General features: G+C 42.4%; 1 protein-coding gene across 5 annotated transcripts in view; it reads left to right on the top strand.

Annotated features, from left to right (window-relative positions):
- LOC111144793 (5-methyltetrahydrofolate-homocysteine methyltransferase) overlaps positions 1-13,963 on the top strand; it is a 101,773-nt gene that overhangs the window by 32,667 nt on the left and 55,143 nt on the right. For 4 of the 5 annotated variants that reach the window (XM_022499257.1, XM_022499260.1, XM_022499258.1 and 1 more), the window contains 2 exons: positions 3,006-3,118; positions 12,516-12,656. In XM_022499257.1, coding sequence (XP_022354965.1) covers positions 3,006-3,118; positions 12,516-12,656 — 254 coding nt within the window. The remainder of the gene's footprint in view (positions 1-3,005; positions 3,119-12,515; positions 12,657-13,963) is intronic. The other variant, XM_022499261.1, reaches the window with a different exon arrangement.

Below are 13,963 nucleotides of genomic sequence, written 5' to 3' on the forward strand. Positions count from 1 at the left end.
TTTAACCCACTGAGCCACCCAGGCGCCCCCGGGCTAAGTGTTTTAATTGTCAGACTTGCTATTAGTTACTGAAAATCCTAAACTGTCAGGGCCAGTGGTGTGTCATGACAGCAGCCTCTTCATAGAAAATTGTGGTAGTTTCAACAACATTATTGTCACAATCCCAGAGTCACCAAAGAGGGGTGTGTATTGCCAATTCTGTTTGGTGCTGCTCAGCAGTCCCATAAGGTGGCACCCTCCCTTTTTGAGGATGAGTTTTGATGTTCAAATAAGGAACATTAATAAAAGAGTTTATCATGCCAACTTTTTTTATTTTTAGGGGACAAATTTATTTTGATATTTCTGACAGTATCAGGAACTATGAAAAATAAGCTAAATATTTGGCCGTACCAAAAACAAAATACAAGTAAAAACAACATTTAGAAATCATGTGTGACGTTACCCAAACATGTTTCAAGATACTAAATTTACTCCACAATACTGGAGTTTTTTTTAATCGACATAACTTAAAAAAAAAAAAATTAAAAGCAAAAAAATGAAACCACTCAATTCCCACCCTAGAATCTTGTCCTTTATAAAACATGTTCAGATGTCAGCGACAGTAAAGTTGGGAAACCTTTCACATATCAATGAAGGAATTCAGATTCCAACAGAAGACAGTGCTTTACACGTTTGTCACATTCAGGTCTTACCAAGTACAAACAAATACAATAAGATTAACTTTAAATGTTATGTTTTCACCATAATACTTCAATGGTGTATTCTTAGGTAGTATCTCTAAGGAAAACAGTAAAATATATGTTTGTATATAAACAGATTCTTAACTGTACATAGGAAATTATGCACCCTAATAATTTCAAATTTAGCATCTCTCTGAATTGAAATATTTTTGTTCCCTAACGTTCCTCGAAGAAAATTAAAGTAAAATACAAGGGACAGCAAAAGGAACACACCTACTTTTCTCAGAACATAACTTCATTGAATTCATCCCAGTGAGTGTCAAGTTGGGTTAAAAACTCTCTTCAGTCTTCCATGTTTTCTTTTTATTCTCCAGAAAACAGAGAGAGGTATGTTACGATAGTTTACTATATCCTTAGATCTTAAAATTATTGTTTGTTTCAGCCAAGTGCTAGCCATTTAAATAGTAAGCCTTTGCCACAGTTGAAACAAGAAGAGAACCACTTAGATGTGATTATTAATTTTTTTATTAAGATTTTATTTATTTGAGAGAGCACAAGCAGGGGGAGGGGCAGAGGGAGAAGCAGGCTCTCCACTGATCCCAGGTGCCCCTAGATAGGATTTTTTAAATGAATTTAGATGTAAGAGTGAAAGAATCCTCTTCTTCTGATTTGAATTTCATGTGCTATTTCTAAATTGTTTAAAAATCACCTTCACGGGGTACCTGGGTGGTTCAGTCAGTTAAGTGTCTGCCTTTGGCTCAGGTCCTGATCCCAGGGTTCTGGGATCGAGCCCCACATTGGGCTCTCTGCTCAACGGGGAGCCTGCTTCCTCTTTTCTCTCTGCCTGCCTTTCTATCTACTTGTAATCTCTCTCTCTGTCAAATAAATAAATAAAATTCTTAAAAAAAAATCAGGTTCATTCAGATTTTAAAAGAATGACATCAAACATACTCTTTCATGGATTGCAAACTTAAGAAAAAGGTATTTTTTATGTCAGATACTTCACATGCATAACTGTGTGTGGTGCTCATAGGGCGGTGACGCAGGACCACAGCAGCATTTGGGCATCAGCACCGCTGTTTGCGTGCCCTGCGAGCCCTGGATCTGACTAAGGACTGGGAGACATCCTGAGGCTCACGTGGAGGGTCACTACCAGTGGGAAGAAACCACAGGACAAAACTGGGACAGCATAGCTGCCCCCATCCCTTAAACAGTCTGGAATACTTCTGTGATTACTCATCTCATATTCGTTATTTTCCTCTCCCTGATACTTTGTTCTTTCTCAACCAGTGCTTTGACAAAGGACACAAAAGCCATTTTCTTTTATTGACAACAACGGCTATGATTGCTGGTGCTAATTTTATGCTTATCCAGCGATCTCTAGTCTCCTTTTTATAATAGTGCTATGAAATGTATGAAACAAGTACGAAAAACCATCCTTTTTAAGTCTCTCTTTTTTTATGAGCAGAGGCTATGAAAGAAGTGTACCTGGGCTGGGAACTGGGAACTGAGACAGCTGGACAGGGCTTTGAACCTGCGGCTGGCTATCCCTCTACCCGGCCTGTAACCACCCTGGAAGACCCCTTGCCCCACTGTTTGTATAGAGCGAGTAGACAAAAACAGTTCAGGGCTGTAGTGATGCTTGATGCTGCATCTTGCTTTTTACGTCCCCACATGTGTTCATAATTATAAAGTTGGTATTTGTCCCTTTGTTGGCCTGTAACAGGGGAGAGAGGTACAGAGAGCCCCGCTTTTCCCAGCGTCAGCTCATGAATGGGGGGTGAGCGCGGCAACTCTCTCTCCCTGGTCCAGCCTGGGTCTTTCCTTGTGATCCCATTCATCCTTGCTGGTTGTCGGTTCTTGGCCTCTGGATCAAAGACATAAGGTAAAGCCCTCCACTCACTGCTGCTGGGATTAGGAAAGCTTGCTTCATCCGGCTTCAGACTGATGTCAGAGTGGACAGCTGTGGAGCGATCCTGCTGATTCTAACTTCATGGCTTTGGCCCCCCACTCTTGGTGAAATAGCGATATGACTATAATGTTTCCTTGTTTCTCAGAGCTGGTATGAAGCAGTTCTTTAGAAAAATTTTACATCTGAACTTCTAAAATACTTCTTTTGGGAGTTCTGGCTGTCCATGTAGCCTTTGTTATGTTTAAATATTCCTGGGGGAGAAGGCCACAGACCTAATCGCACATCAGGGGTCCTGTCTAGCCCTATGGGCTGCGCCGCGGAAACTTCTTTCTCAATGAAAACATTTGTTTTCTGTCTGTCTCATGTCATCATATGAATTTTCAGAAAATTTTCAAAATGCTTCTCCTTTTAAGGTCTAGAGCCCTTCAGGATCGGACCGTACACCAACTTTGTTAACATTGGAGAGCGCTGTAACGTGGCAGGATCCAGGAAGTTTGCTAAACTCATCATGGCAGGAAACTATGAAGTGAGCATCTCATTAAGACTCTTGAGGCATCTGCCATGTTTTTGGCTAGACAGCGTGTAAATGAGACAGCTCTGCCTTTGAGTTTTATTAGCAGAGCTTCTGTGGACCGTGAGGAGAACGGTCATGTGTGTCTGCAGCAGGCTGGGTGGGTGGGAGGCTGCGGCTAAGGAAGACCGAAGCTACTGTTACTAATATTTGTCAAAAAGAACTGCCTCTGGGATCTGAAGTGGGGTGAGGTGGGAGGGATCTAGGTTCTGGCTATTTCTACTAATTTTGAAATAAGGTTAAGAATTTGAGAATACTCTTCATGTTGGCTTCTCACAAATCCTTTCAGGGAAAGAGGAAGCCAAGAGCATTCCTGGTCACTTCCTCATGACCATATCCAACAGCTGACTAGGGTGGTGGTCTTGATGGTCCTAGCCCTAGACTAAAGTAAACAAGCGCATGGAAAAGAACGAATAGGCTCCCGTCTTGCAGAGTCTACAGGATGGGTTAGTCATTTCTCAGCTTGGTCACTCTGTGGGTCAGCAAGCTCTGATCCCCAAAGAGGCCACCCTATACAGCCGGGTAGATTTTCTTTTTCCCTTATTAAAATAGGATGTTAAACATTGGAGGGATTTAGTCTGGGCTTTCGTGATGATTTATTTTCTCATCAACTGTCACTTGGAGTTTTCGCAAGCTTTAGGAAATAGATTTTCCAGAAACCAGTATCAAAGCAGACTGAATTTTAATCACAAAGAAAGGACCCATTTATCATCCTTTATGGGCTTATTAATTACCCCTTCACGGTAGCCCTTGGTGGCGTCCCTCTGTGGCACTCTGGCAAGGCCTGCTTAGCTGCTTTGCTGGTTCCTGACGGGTCCCGCCCGTCCTCTGCCCTGCATTGTTGCTGCTGCTTGCTGCCCCCACGTGCTCCTGTCGCAGCCTTCCCCCAGATGAGAAGCTTCCCCAGGGTCACATTTTGTGCAGATTGGAGAAAATCCAAGCTCTTCAGACCACCATTCATTTCACTACACTTAGACACCAGACTGCCCTCCCATGCTGATCTGTCACCAAACGTTCCAGAAGGCTTGCTTCTGCAACCATGCCTTCTTTTTTTCTTCATATTTGCTCTCCTCCGAAATCCCCGTGACCCTTTGTAGTTCCGTAACATTCTTCAGTTGGCCGTGTTTCTATTTGTGATTTCTTATGATCATTCTGTGGTGTCCTTTTGGGCTGTCAGATTTGATAGATTTGATACTAAGGACAGAGGGCATTTTAGGAAGATGAGCACAGATGGGAGTAATAATTAATATGTAGCCTTTAGTAAGGTCTTACTATGTGCCAGTCATGGTGCGAGGCACTTCATTACTCACCGAATCCTCATAGACCTGTTCCTACCCGGTTTTACCCATGTGCCTCTGGGGGACGGTGAACTACTCGCCTGTTGTTTCACAGCAAGTGAATGATACACCCGGCATCTACACTGTCTCTGCCTAGAAGACACAGGAGGAGGAGGCAGTGGGATCTGGCAGGGGATCGCTAGGGGCAACTCACTGGATTCTAGTTTTCCTTGAGATAGCGATCCCTCAGGGCTTTGTGGTTTAACCGCAGGAGCACGGGCCTTGAAAGAAGCTCAGGGCTGATTTTTGCTCATCTTGTACAAATGACGTCATTTTAGCCTGCCTGTTTGGGAAGGTTGGACCTCCAAGCTTTTACTTGGTGACTTTTCTGGAAGAGAAAGGTCAGGTATTGGCATCTCTGCTTTCCAGCTTTTTCTGTCTCTGGTCTCACCAGGTTGTTGGCTGTCTCTGCTCTGCTTCCTCCAGTCTGTCCTCCAGGGGGTGGCTTCCTCCATCTCAGGCCACAGACACCGACCCTCCCCTGCTGTGTAGGCCATCTCGCACTTGACTCCCACCACAGTGCTGCGGGCTGTTTGTGACTATGTCATAGGCCCCCAGCCAGACCCAAGCCCTCCAGGAACAGGGACTGGGCCACATGCTCTCGATTCTTTAGAGTACTTAACACGTTGCTGCTACTGAAAAACCATTTTTTGATGTGCTAAATTTTATTGTGCTCCCTTTTCTCGTGTAACCTTTGGTCATTACAAATGGTCTTCTTTATGGCATATGCCAAAGGGATAGGCCTGCTCTGTCATGACAGTTGCTTAAAATTTTGATTTGGTCTTCTTAAGCTAAAGAAAAAATAAGACAACCTTAGAAGCTATTTTTATCCTTATTTATTTATTTATTTAATTTTTAAAGATTTATTTATTTATTTATTTATTTTTAAATAAACATATAACGTATTTTTATCCCCAAGAGTACAGCTCTGTGAATCACTAGGTTTACACATTTCACAGCACTCATCATAGCACATACCCGCCCCAATGTCCATATCCCCACCACCCTCTCCCGTCCCCTGTCCCCCGTCCCCCCAGCAACCCTCAGTCTGTTTTTTGAGATTGAGTCTTTTATGGTTTGTCTCCCTCCCGATCCCATCTTCTTTCATTTTTTTCTTTTCCTACCCTCCAAGCCCCCCACATTGCATCTCCACTTCCTCATATCAGGGAGACCATATGATAGCTGTCTTTCTCCGACGGACTTATTTCGCTAAGCATAATACCCTCTAGTTCCATCCACGTTGTCGCAAATGGCAAAATTTCATTTCTTTTGATGGCTGCATAGTATTCCATTGTGTATATATACCACATCTTCTTTATCCATTCATCTGTTGATGGACATCTATGTTCTTTCCATAGTTTGGCTATTGTGGACATTGATGCTATAAACATTCGGGTGCATGTGCCCCTTTGAACACCACGTTTGTATCTTTAGGATATATACCCAGTAGTGCAATCGCTGGGTCATAGGGTAGCTCTATTTTCAGTTTTTTGAGGAACCTCCACACTGTTTTCCAGAGTGGTTGCACCAGCTTGCATTCCCACCAACAGTGTAGGAGGGTTCCCCTCTCTCCGCATCCTCGCCAGCATCTGTCATTTCTTGACTTGTTAATTTTAGCCATTCTGACTGGTGTGAGGTGGTATCTCATTGTGGTTTTGATTTGTATTTCCCTGATGTTGAGTGATGTGGAGCATTTTTTCATGTGTCTGTTTGCCATCTGGATGTCTTCTTTGCAGAAATGTCTGTTCATGTCCTCTGCCCATTTCTTGATTGGATTATTTGTTCTTTGGGTGTTGAGTTTGCTAAGCTCCTTATAGATTTTGGATACTAGCCCTTTATCTGATATGTCGTTTGCAAATATCTTCTCCCATTCTGTCAGTTGTCTTTTGGTTTTGTTGACTGTTTCCTTTGCTGTGCAAAAGCTTTTGATCTTGATGAAGTCCCAATAGTTCATTTTTGCCCTTGCTTCTGTTGCCTTTGGCGATGTTCCTAGGAAGAAGTTGCTGCGGTTGAGGTCAAAGAGGTTGCTGCCTGTGTTCTCCTCAAGGATTTTGATGGATTCCTTTCTCACATTGAGGTCCTTCATCCATTTTGAGTCTATTTTCGTGTGTGGTATAAGGAAATAGTCCAATTTCATTTTTCTGCATGTGGCTGTCCAATTTTCCCAGCACCATTTGTTGAAGAGGCTGTCTTTTTTCCATTGGACATTCCTTCCTGCTTTGTCAAAGATTAGTTGACCATAGAGTTGAGGGTCTATTTCTGGGCTCTCTATTCTGTTCCATTGATCTATGTGTCTGTTTTTGTGCCAGTACCATACTGTCTTGATGATGACAGCTTTGTAATAGAGCTTGAAGTCTGGAATTGTGATGCCACCAACTTTGGCTTTCTTTTTCAATATTCCTTTGGCTATTCGAGGTCTTTTCTGGTTCCAAATAAATTTTAGGATTATTTGTTCTATTTCTTTGAAAAAAAATGATGGGATTTTGATAGGGGTTGCATTAAATGCGTAGATTGCTTTAGGTAGAAAAGACATTTTCACAATATTTATTCTTCCAATCCAGGAGCATGGAACATTTTTCCATTTCTTTGTGTCTTCCTCAATTTCTTTCATGAGTACTTTATAGTTTTCTGAGTATAGATTCTTTGCCTCTTTGGTTAGGTTTATTCCTAGGTATCTTATGGTTTCGGGTGCAATTGTAAATGGGACTGCCTCCTTAATTTCTCTTTCTTCTGTCTTGTTGTTAGTGTAAAGAAATGCAACTGATTTCTGTGCATTGACTTTATATCCTGACACTTTACTGAATTCCTGTACAAGTTCTAGCAGTTTTGGAGTGGAGCCTTTTGGGTTTTCCACATATAGTATCATATCATCTGCAAAGAGTGATAGTTTGACTTCTTCTTTGTCGATTTGAATGCCTTTAATTTCTTTTTGTTGTCTGATTGCTGAGGCTAGGACTTCTAGTACTTCTTGTACTATGTTGAATAGCAGTGGTGATAACGGACACCCCTGCCATGTTCCTGACCTTAGTGGAAAAGCTTTCAGTTTTTCTCCATTGAGAATGATATTTGCGGTGGGTTTTTCATAGATGGCTTTGATAATATTGAGGTATGTGCCCTCTATCCCTACACTTTGAAGAGTTTTAATCGGGAAGGGATGCTGCACTTTGTCAAATGCTTTTTCAGCATCTATGGAGAGTATCATATGGTTCTTGTTCTTTCTTTTATTAATGTATTATATCACATTGATTGATTTGCGGATGTTGAACCAACCTTGCAGCCCTGGAATAAATCGCACTTGGTCGTGGTGAATAATCCTTTTAATATACTCTTGGATCCTATTGGCCAGTATTTTGGTGAGAATTTTCACATCTGTGTTCATCAAGGATATTGGTCTGTAATTCTCTTTTTTTGGATGGATCCTTGTCTGGTTTTGGGATCAAGGTGATGCTGGCCTCATAAAATGAGTTTGGAAGTTTTCCTTCCATTTCTATTTTTTGGAACAGTTTTAGGAGAATAGGAATTAATTCTTCTTTAAATGTTTGGTAGAATTCCCCTGGGAAGCCGTCTAGTCCTGGACTTTTGTTTGTTTGAAGATTTTTGATGACCGTTTCAATCTCCTTACTGGTTATGAGTCTGTTCAGGTTTTCTATTTCTTCCTGGTTTAGTTGTGGTAGTTTATATGTCTCTAGAAATGTATCCATTTCTTCCAGATTGTCGAATTTGTTGGCGTAGAGTTGCTCATAGTATGTTCTTATAATTGTCTGTATTTCTTTGGTATTGGTTGTGATCTCTCCTCTTTCATTCATTATTTTATTTATTTGGGTTCTTTCTCTTTTCTTTTTGATAAGTCTGGCCAGGGGTTTGTCAATCTTATTAATTCATTCAAAGAACCAGCTCCTAGTTTCGTTGATTTGTTCTATTGTTTTTTTAGTTTCTATTTCATTGATTTCTGCTCTGATCTTTATGATTTCTCTTCTCCTGCTGAGTTTAGGCTTTCTTTTTTGTTCTTTCTCCAGCTCCTTTAGGTGTAGGGTTAGGTTGTGTACTTGAGACCTTTCTTGTTTCTTGAGAAAGGCTTGTCCCACTATATATTTTCCTCTCAGGACTGCCTTTGTTGTGTCCCACAGATTTTGAACTGTTGTGTTTTCTTTATCATTTGTTTCCATGAATTTTTTCAATTCTTCTTTAATTTCCTGGTTGACCCATTCATTTTTAGAAGGATGCTGTTTAATCTCCATGTATTTGGGTTCTTTTCAAATTTCCTCTGGTGATTGAGTTCTAGCTTCAGAGCATTGTGGTCTGAAAATATGCAGGGAATGATCCCAATCTTTTGATACCGGTTGAGGCCTGATTTATCACCCAGGATGTGTTCTATACTGGAGAATGTTCCATGTGCACTAGAGAAGAATGTGTATTCTGTTATTTTTGGTTGGAATGTTCTGAATATGTCTGTGATGTCCATCTGGTCCAGTGTGTCATTTAAGGCCTTTATTTCCTTGTTAATCTTTTGTTAGATGATCTGTCCATTTCAGTGAGGGGAGTGTTAAAGTCCCCTACTATTATTGTATTATAATGTATTTCTTTGATTTTGTTATTAATTGGTTTATATAGTTGGCTGCTCCCATGTTAGGGGCATAGATATTTAAAATTGTTAGGTCTTTTTGTTGGACAGACCCTTTGAGTATGATATAGTGTCCTTCCTCATCTCTTATTATAGTCTTTGGCTTAAAATCTAGTTGATCTGATATAAGGATTGCCACCCCAGCTTTCCTGTGATGTCCATTAGCATGGTACATTGTTTTCTACCCCCTCACTTTAAATCTGGAGGTGTCTTCGGGTCTAAAATGAGTTTCTTGTAGGCAGCATATTGATGGGTTTTGTTTTTTTATCCATTCTGATACCCTGTGTCTTTTAATTGGGGCGTTTAGCCCGTTAACATTCAGGGTAACTATTGAGAGGTATGAATTTAGTGCCATTGTATTGCCTGTAAGGTGACTGTTACTGTATATTGTCTCTGTTTCTTTCTGATCTACTACTTTTAGGGTCTCTCTTTGCTTAGAGGACTCCTTTCAATATTTCCTGTAAAGCTGGTTTGGTGTTTGCAAATTCTTTCAGTTTTTGTTTGCCCTGGAAGCTTTTTATCTTTCCTTCTATTTTCAATGATAGCCTAGCTGGATATAGTATTCTTGGATGCATGTTTTTCTCGTTTATGAATATATCATGAATATATCATGCCAGTTCTTTCTGGCTTGCCAGGTCTCTGTGGATAAGTCTGCTGCCAATCTAATGTCTTTACCCTTGTATGTTACAGACTTCTTTTCCCGGGCTGCTTTCAGGATTTTCTCTTTGTCGCTAAGACTTGTAAATTTTACTATCAGATGACGGGGTGTGGACCTATTTTTATTGATTTTGAGGGACGTTCTTTGCATCTCCTAGATTTTGATGTTTGTTCCCTTTGCCATATTAGGGAAATTCTCTACAGTAATTCTCTCCAATGTACCTTCTGCTGCCCTCTCTCTTTCTTCTTTTTCTGGAATCCCAATTATTCTAATGTTGTGTCGTCTTATGGTGTCACTTATCTCTCGAATTCTCTTCTTGTGGTCCAGTATTTGTTTGTCTCTCTTTTGCTCAGCTTCTTTATTCTCTGTCATTTGGTCTTCTATGTCACTAATTCTTTCTTCTGCCTCATTTATCTGAGCAGTAAGAGCTTCCATTTTTGATTTCACCTCATTAATAGCTTTTTTGATTTCAACTTGTTTAGATTTTAGTTCTTTTATTTCTCCAGAGAGGGCTTTTATCTCTCCGGAGAGGATTTCTCTAATATATTCTATGCCTTTTTCGAGCCCGGCTAGAACCTTGAGAATTGTCATTCTGAACTCTAGATCTGTCATATTACCAATGTCTGTATTGATTAGGTCGCAGCCTTCGGTACTGCCTCTTGTTCTTTTTTTTGTGGTGAGTTTTTCCACCTTGTCATTTTGTCCAGATAAGATTTGCTTTCTCCTCCTCTGGAATTCCGCTGTTCTCCTTGGTAAGTGAAGTTGGTCTTGGCTGGGTTTCTTGTTGATCTTGTGGGGGAGGGGCCTGTTGTAGTGATTCTCAAGTGTCTTGCCGGAGGCGGAATTGCCCCACCCTTATCAGGGGCCAGGCTAAGTAACCCGCTCCGGTTCGCTTTCTGGAGCTTTTGTTCCCTGAGCGCTTTCCGTAGAGTTCCAGAGGACGGGAATGATAATGGCGGCCTCCCAATCTTTGGCCTGGAGGAGCCGAGAGCTCAGGGTCCTGCGCCTCAGTGCGCCCTCACAGAAAAGCGCCCAATCGCTCCTGTCTCCCTGGCCTCTGGTCGCGCTTGGAGAAAAGTGCTCAGTCACTTGCGCTTGGAGAAAAGTGCTCAATTGATCGCGCTTGGAGAAAATCGCTTGGTTGCTTCTGTCTCCCTGGCCTCCAGCCGCGTGCTTGGAGAAAAGTGCTCAGTCACTCAGTCTGCCTGGCCTCTGGCCGCGCTCGAAGCTCACCCAGCCTGTGCACGGTTCAAGGTAACCCTGAGCTGAGGGCTCACTCCTTGGCTTTGTCGCTGTAGCCGGCTTCCCCACTCTAATACCTGTGAGCTCTGCGACACTCAGACACCCCCGTGGGACCTGGGGTTACACTGACCCCGTGTGGGCTTTCCCCCAGTTTAGCCTCTGGAGCGATGTCCCTCCGTGGAGCAGACTTTTAAAAGTCCTGATTTTTGTGCTCTGTTTCTCCGCCGCTTTCCGGGAGCCGGCCCCTCCCCCCGCGGTCTATCTTCCTGTTGCTTTGGATTCACTTATCCGCAGGTCCTACCTTTTAGAAAGTGGTCGATTTTCTGTTTCTAGAATTGTTGCTCTTCTTTTCGATTTCCCGTTGGATTTATAGGTGTTTGCAATGGTTAGATAAGCTATCTAGCTGATCTCCTGCTACCTGATGTCGTTTCAGCCTGCTATTTCTCCGCCATCTTGACTCCTCCCTCCCTATTTATTTTATTACATGACAAAACATACAGTGCAGACCTAAAATGAACCCTGTTGTATCAGTTAGAAAGCATTATGGAACATGTATATTTTGCCCAGTCTTGTTCAGAGGAGAGCAGGAGAAACCTAAGACCTTTCCAGAGTTCCAAACACTTACACTCTATTTTGAGGAATTAGCTAATATGAAATCCTGAGAAAATGATGATCTCATAAACCACGATGATGTAATGATCACAGTTGTTACAGAAGTTACAGAAGCAGCAGGCCGTTGTGGAATAAACAGTGTTTCCCTCCCAAAGTATGTTCTCTGGAACCCTGAGCCAACAAGATTATTCCTTCAGTGGTCACCAGTGGGAAATGCCACATATTCTCTTCTTGGATATTTACAGTGTGAAACAGTGTATTAATGGATTTGAAAAGCCTTCCAGTATAAAAACCTGCTGGATTTTATTTACCTCCTAGTTCATGTAACTCTTACCAATGGCCTACAACACACTTTGCATGTCTTGGCAAACACAAGAGTCACAGAAATTTTTGATAGTTTCTCTGAGGGCTTTTTTGGGAGGAGCTAGGGCTTGAGCTGGGTCCTGAACAGTATAGAAGGGAAGGGGATTGTATCCCAAGCAGCGGGGACGACGTGATCTGTGGCCCTGAAGTGGAAACACACATGGCTTGGTGAAGGGAACCGGGAGGGGAGGAGTGGGGCATTCAGTTAGGTGAGGCAACAGGGTCCGGTCACAGAAGGCCTTGAATGCCAGGCTGGGGAATTGAACTTCTTTATTTACGGCAGGAAGACAGAGCCTTGGTGGATTCTGAGTCATGACTGACATGAGGGAGGAGATGTGCAAGGAAGGCCAGTCGTCATACTATGATGATGGATGGGAGGAGAGTCGGCGCAGACTTGAGGCTGGTTCGCCCAGTCTGATTTGAAAGGACTGCTGGAGGGGGGCGGGTGGGAATAAATTGGGTAGCTTTCTCTTGAGTCACCTTCTCCTAATGGTGCCTCCTCTGGCGTTCTTCCCTCAGGAAGCACTGACCATTGCCAAAGTGCAGGTGGAAATGGGAGCGCAGGTGTTGGATATCAACATGGATGATGGCATGCTGGATGGTTCGAGTGCCATGACCAGATTTTGCAACTTCATTGCTTCCGAGCCCGACATCGCCAAGGTTGTACAAAATGAGATTTATGTGCCCTCGTCTGTCACTCTAACTTTGTCACTTGCCCCAGGGATCTGTCATCTCACGCCCTGGTGTTCTGTTTTCCCACAGTGAAAGCCCAGTGGTTTCTGTTTGTTACTTTGTCCCCTGATGGCAGCCTTTCAGTGTAAACCAGAGCTGTGACTTCAGCTCAGCTGTTTCCAAGGTTTCTGGATTGAGTTTCCTCTGATGTCTGGATGGACTAAGAACCTGCTTCCCACATCTGAAGGATACACTTGCCCATTGCTACCAAGATGTTAGCTCCATTCCAGGCACAGGGACCCTCAGGCAGTTCTTCTTTATCGTGGGAGGAAGAGACCTTCAGGGGTTTATCAGAGTTAACAGAATTATAAAATAAGATTAAATGTAAATAGTGTCAGCTTTTACATTTGTTCTTTAAAAGATGAAAGTTAATTATTGTGTCCAATTTTTAAAAAAAATTTTTGGGTGCATTCTAAAATCCTTAAAATTTTTACTTCATTTCTTTACTATTGAATTTGTGATGAGAAGTGATTTGTGAAGTTCTTTTTTTTTTTTTTTTAAGATTTTATTTATTTATTTGACACACAGAGAGATCACAAGTAGGCAGAGAGGGAGGCAGAGAGGGGGGAAGCAGGCTCTTTGCTGGGCAGAGAGCCTGATGCAGGGCTCGATCCCAGGACCCCAGGATCATGACCTGAGCGCAAGGCAGAGGCTTAACCCACTGAGCCACCCAAGCACCTCTATGAAGTTCTTTTTTAAAGAAACTTCCTAGTGCTTTGAGAGATGGGGCTGTCAGTGTTTCATTAGGCCTTCAGCAAATGCTTAAGTTAGATGTCCCGTGATAAGCAGTGCATTAACCCGTCTTTCATTTGTGTCTTGAAAACTCCTCAGTAAAAAGCCTCATCACTCCTCTGGGAGTAAATACTTTGAGAATTTAAGATGCAGAGAAGCCAAATGACTTGTTCCAAGTTTGTCAGAATCAGAGGGGGAGAAGCTGTTCATCAGCCGAGTGGTGGGAAAGGGGCTCTGCCTGGTGTCGGACGTATCCTATGGTCAACTGACTGTTGACCCGAGTTTCCTTTCTCCGGCCCGAAGTGGGAGCAGTCATTCTTGCTCTGTCTGACTCCGGAACCCTGCAGATGAGAGTGCCTCCACTATGAACAACTGTGTGTAACTTAAGACATTATTAATTACTCTTCTGATTGCTCCAGTAATTTTTTTTTCCTTATCTTTCCTGGATTGGACCTCCTACCAAAATTTCTTAGAGACCAAATTATGAAGAGCTGGAGTCGAGC

The sequence above is a fragment of the Enhydra lutris genome, unplaced genomic scaffold (genome assembly GCF_002288905.1).
Source record: "Enhydra lutris kenyoni isolate GAN:26980312 unplaced genomic scaffold, ASM228890v2 scaffoldscaffold12, whole genome shotgun sequence".
In the NCBI taxonomy this organism is placed as follows: domain Eukaryota; kingdom Metazoa; phylum Chordata; class Mammalia; order Carnivora; family Mustelidae; genus Enhydra; species Enhydra lutris.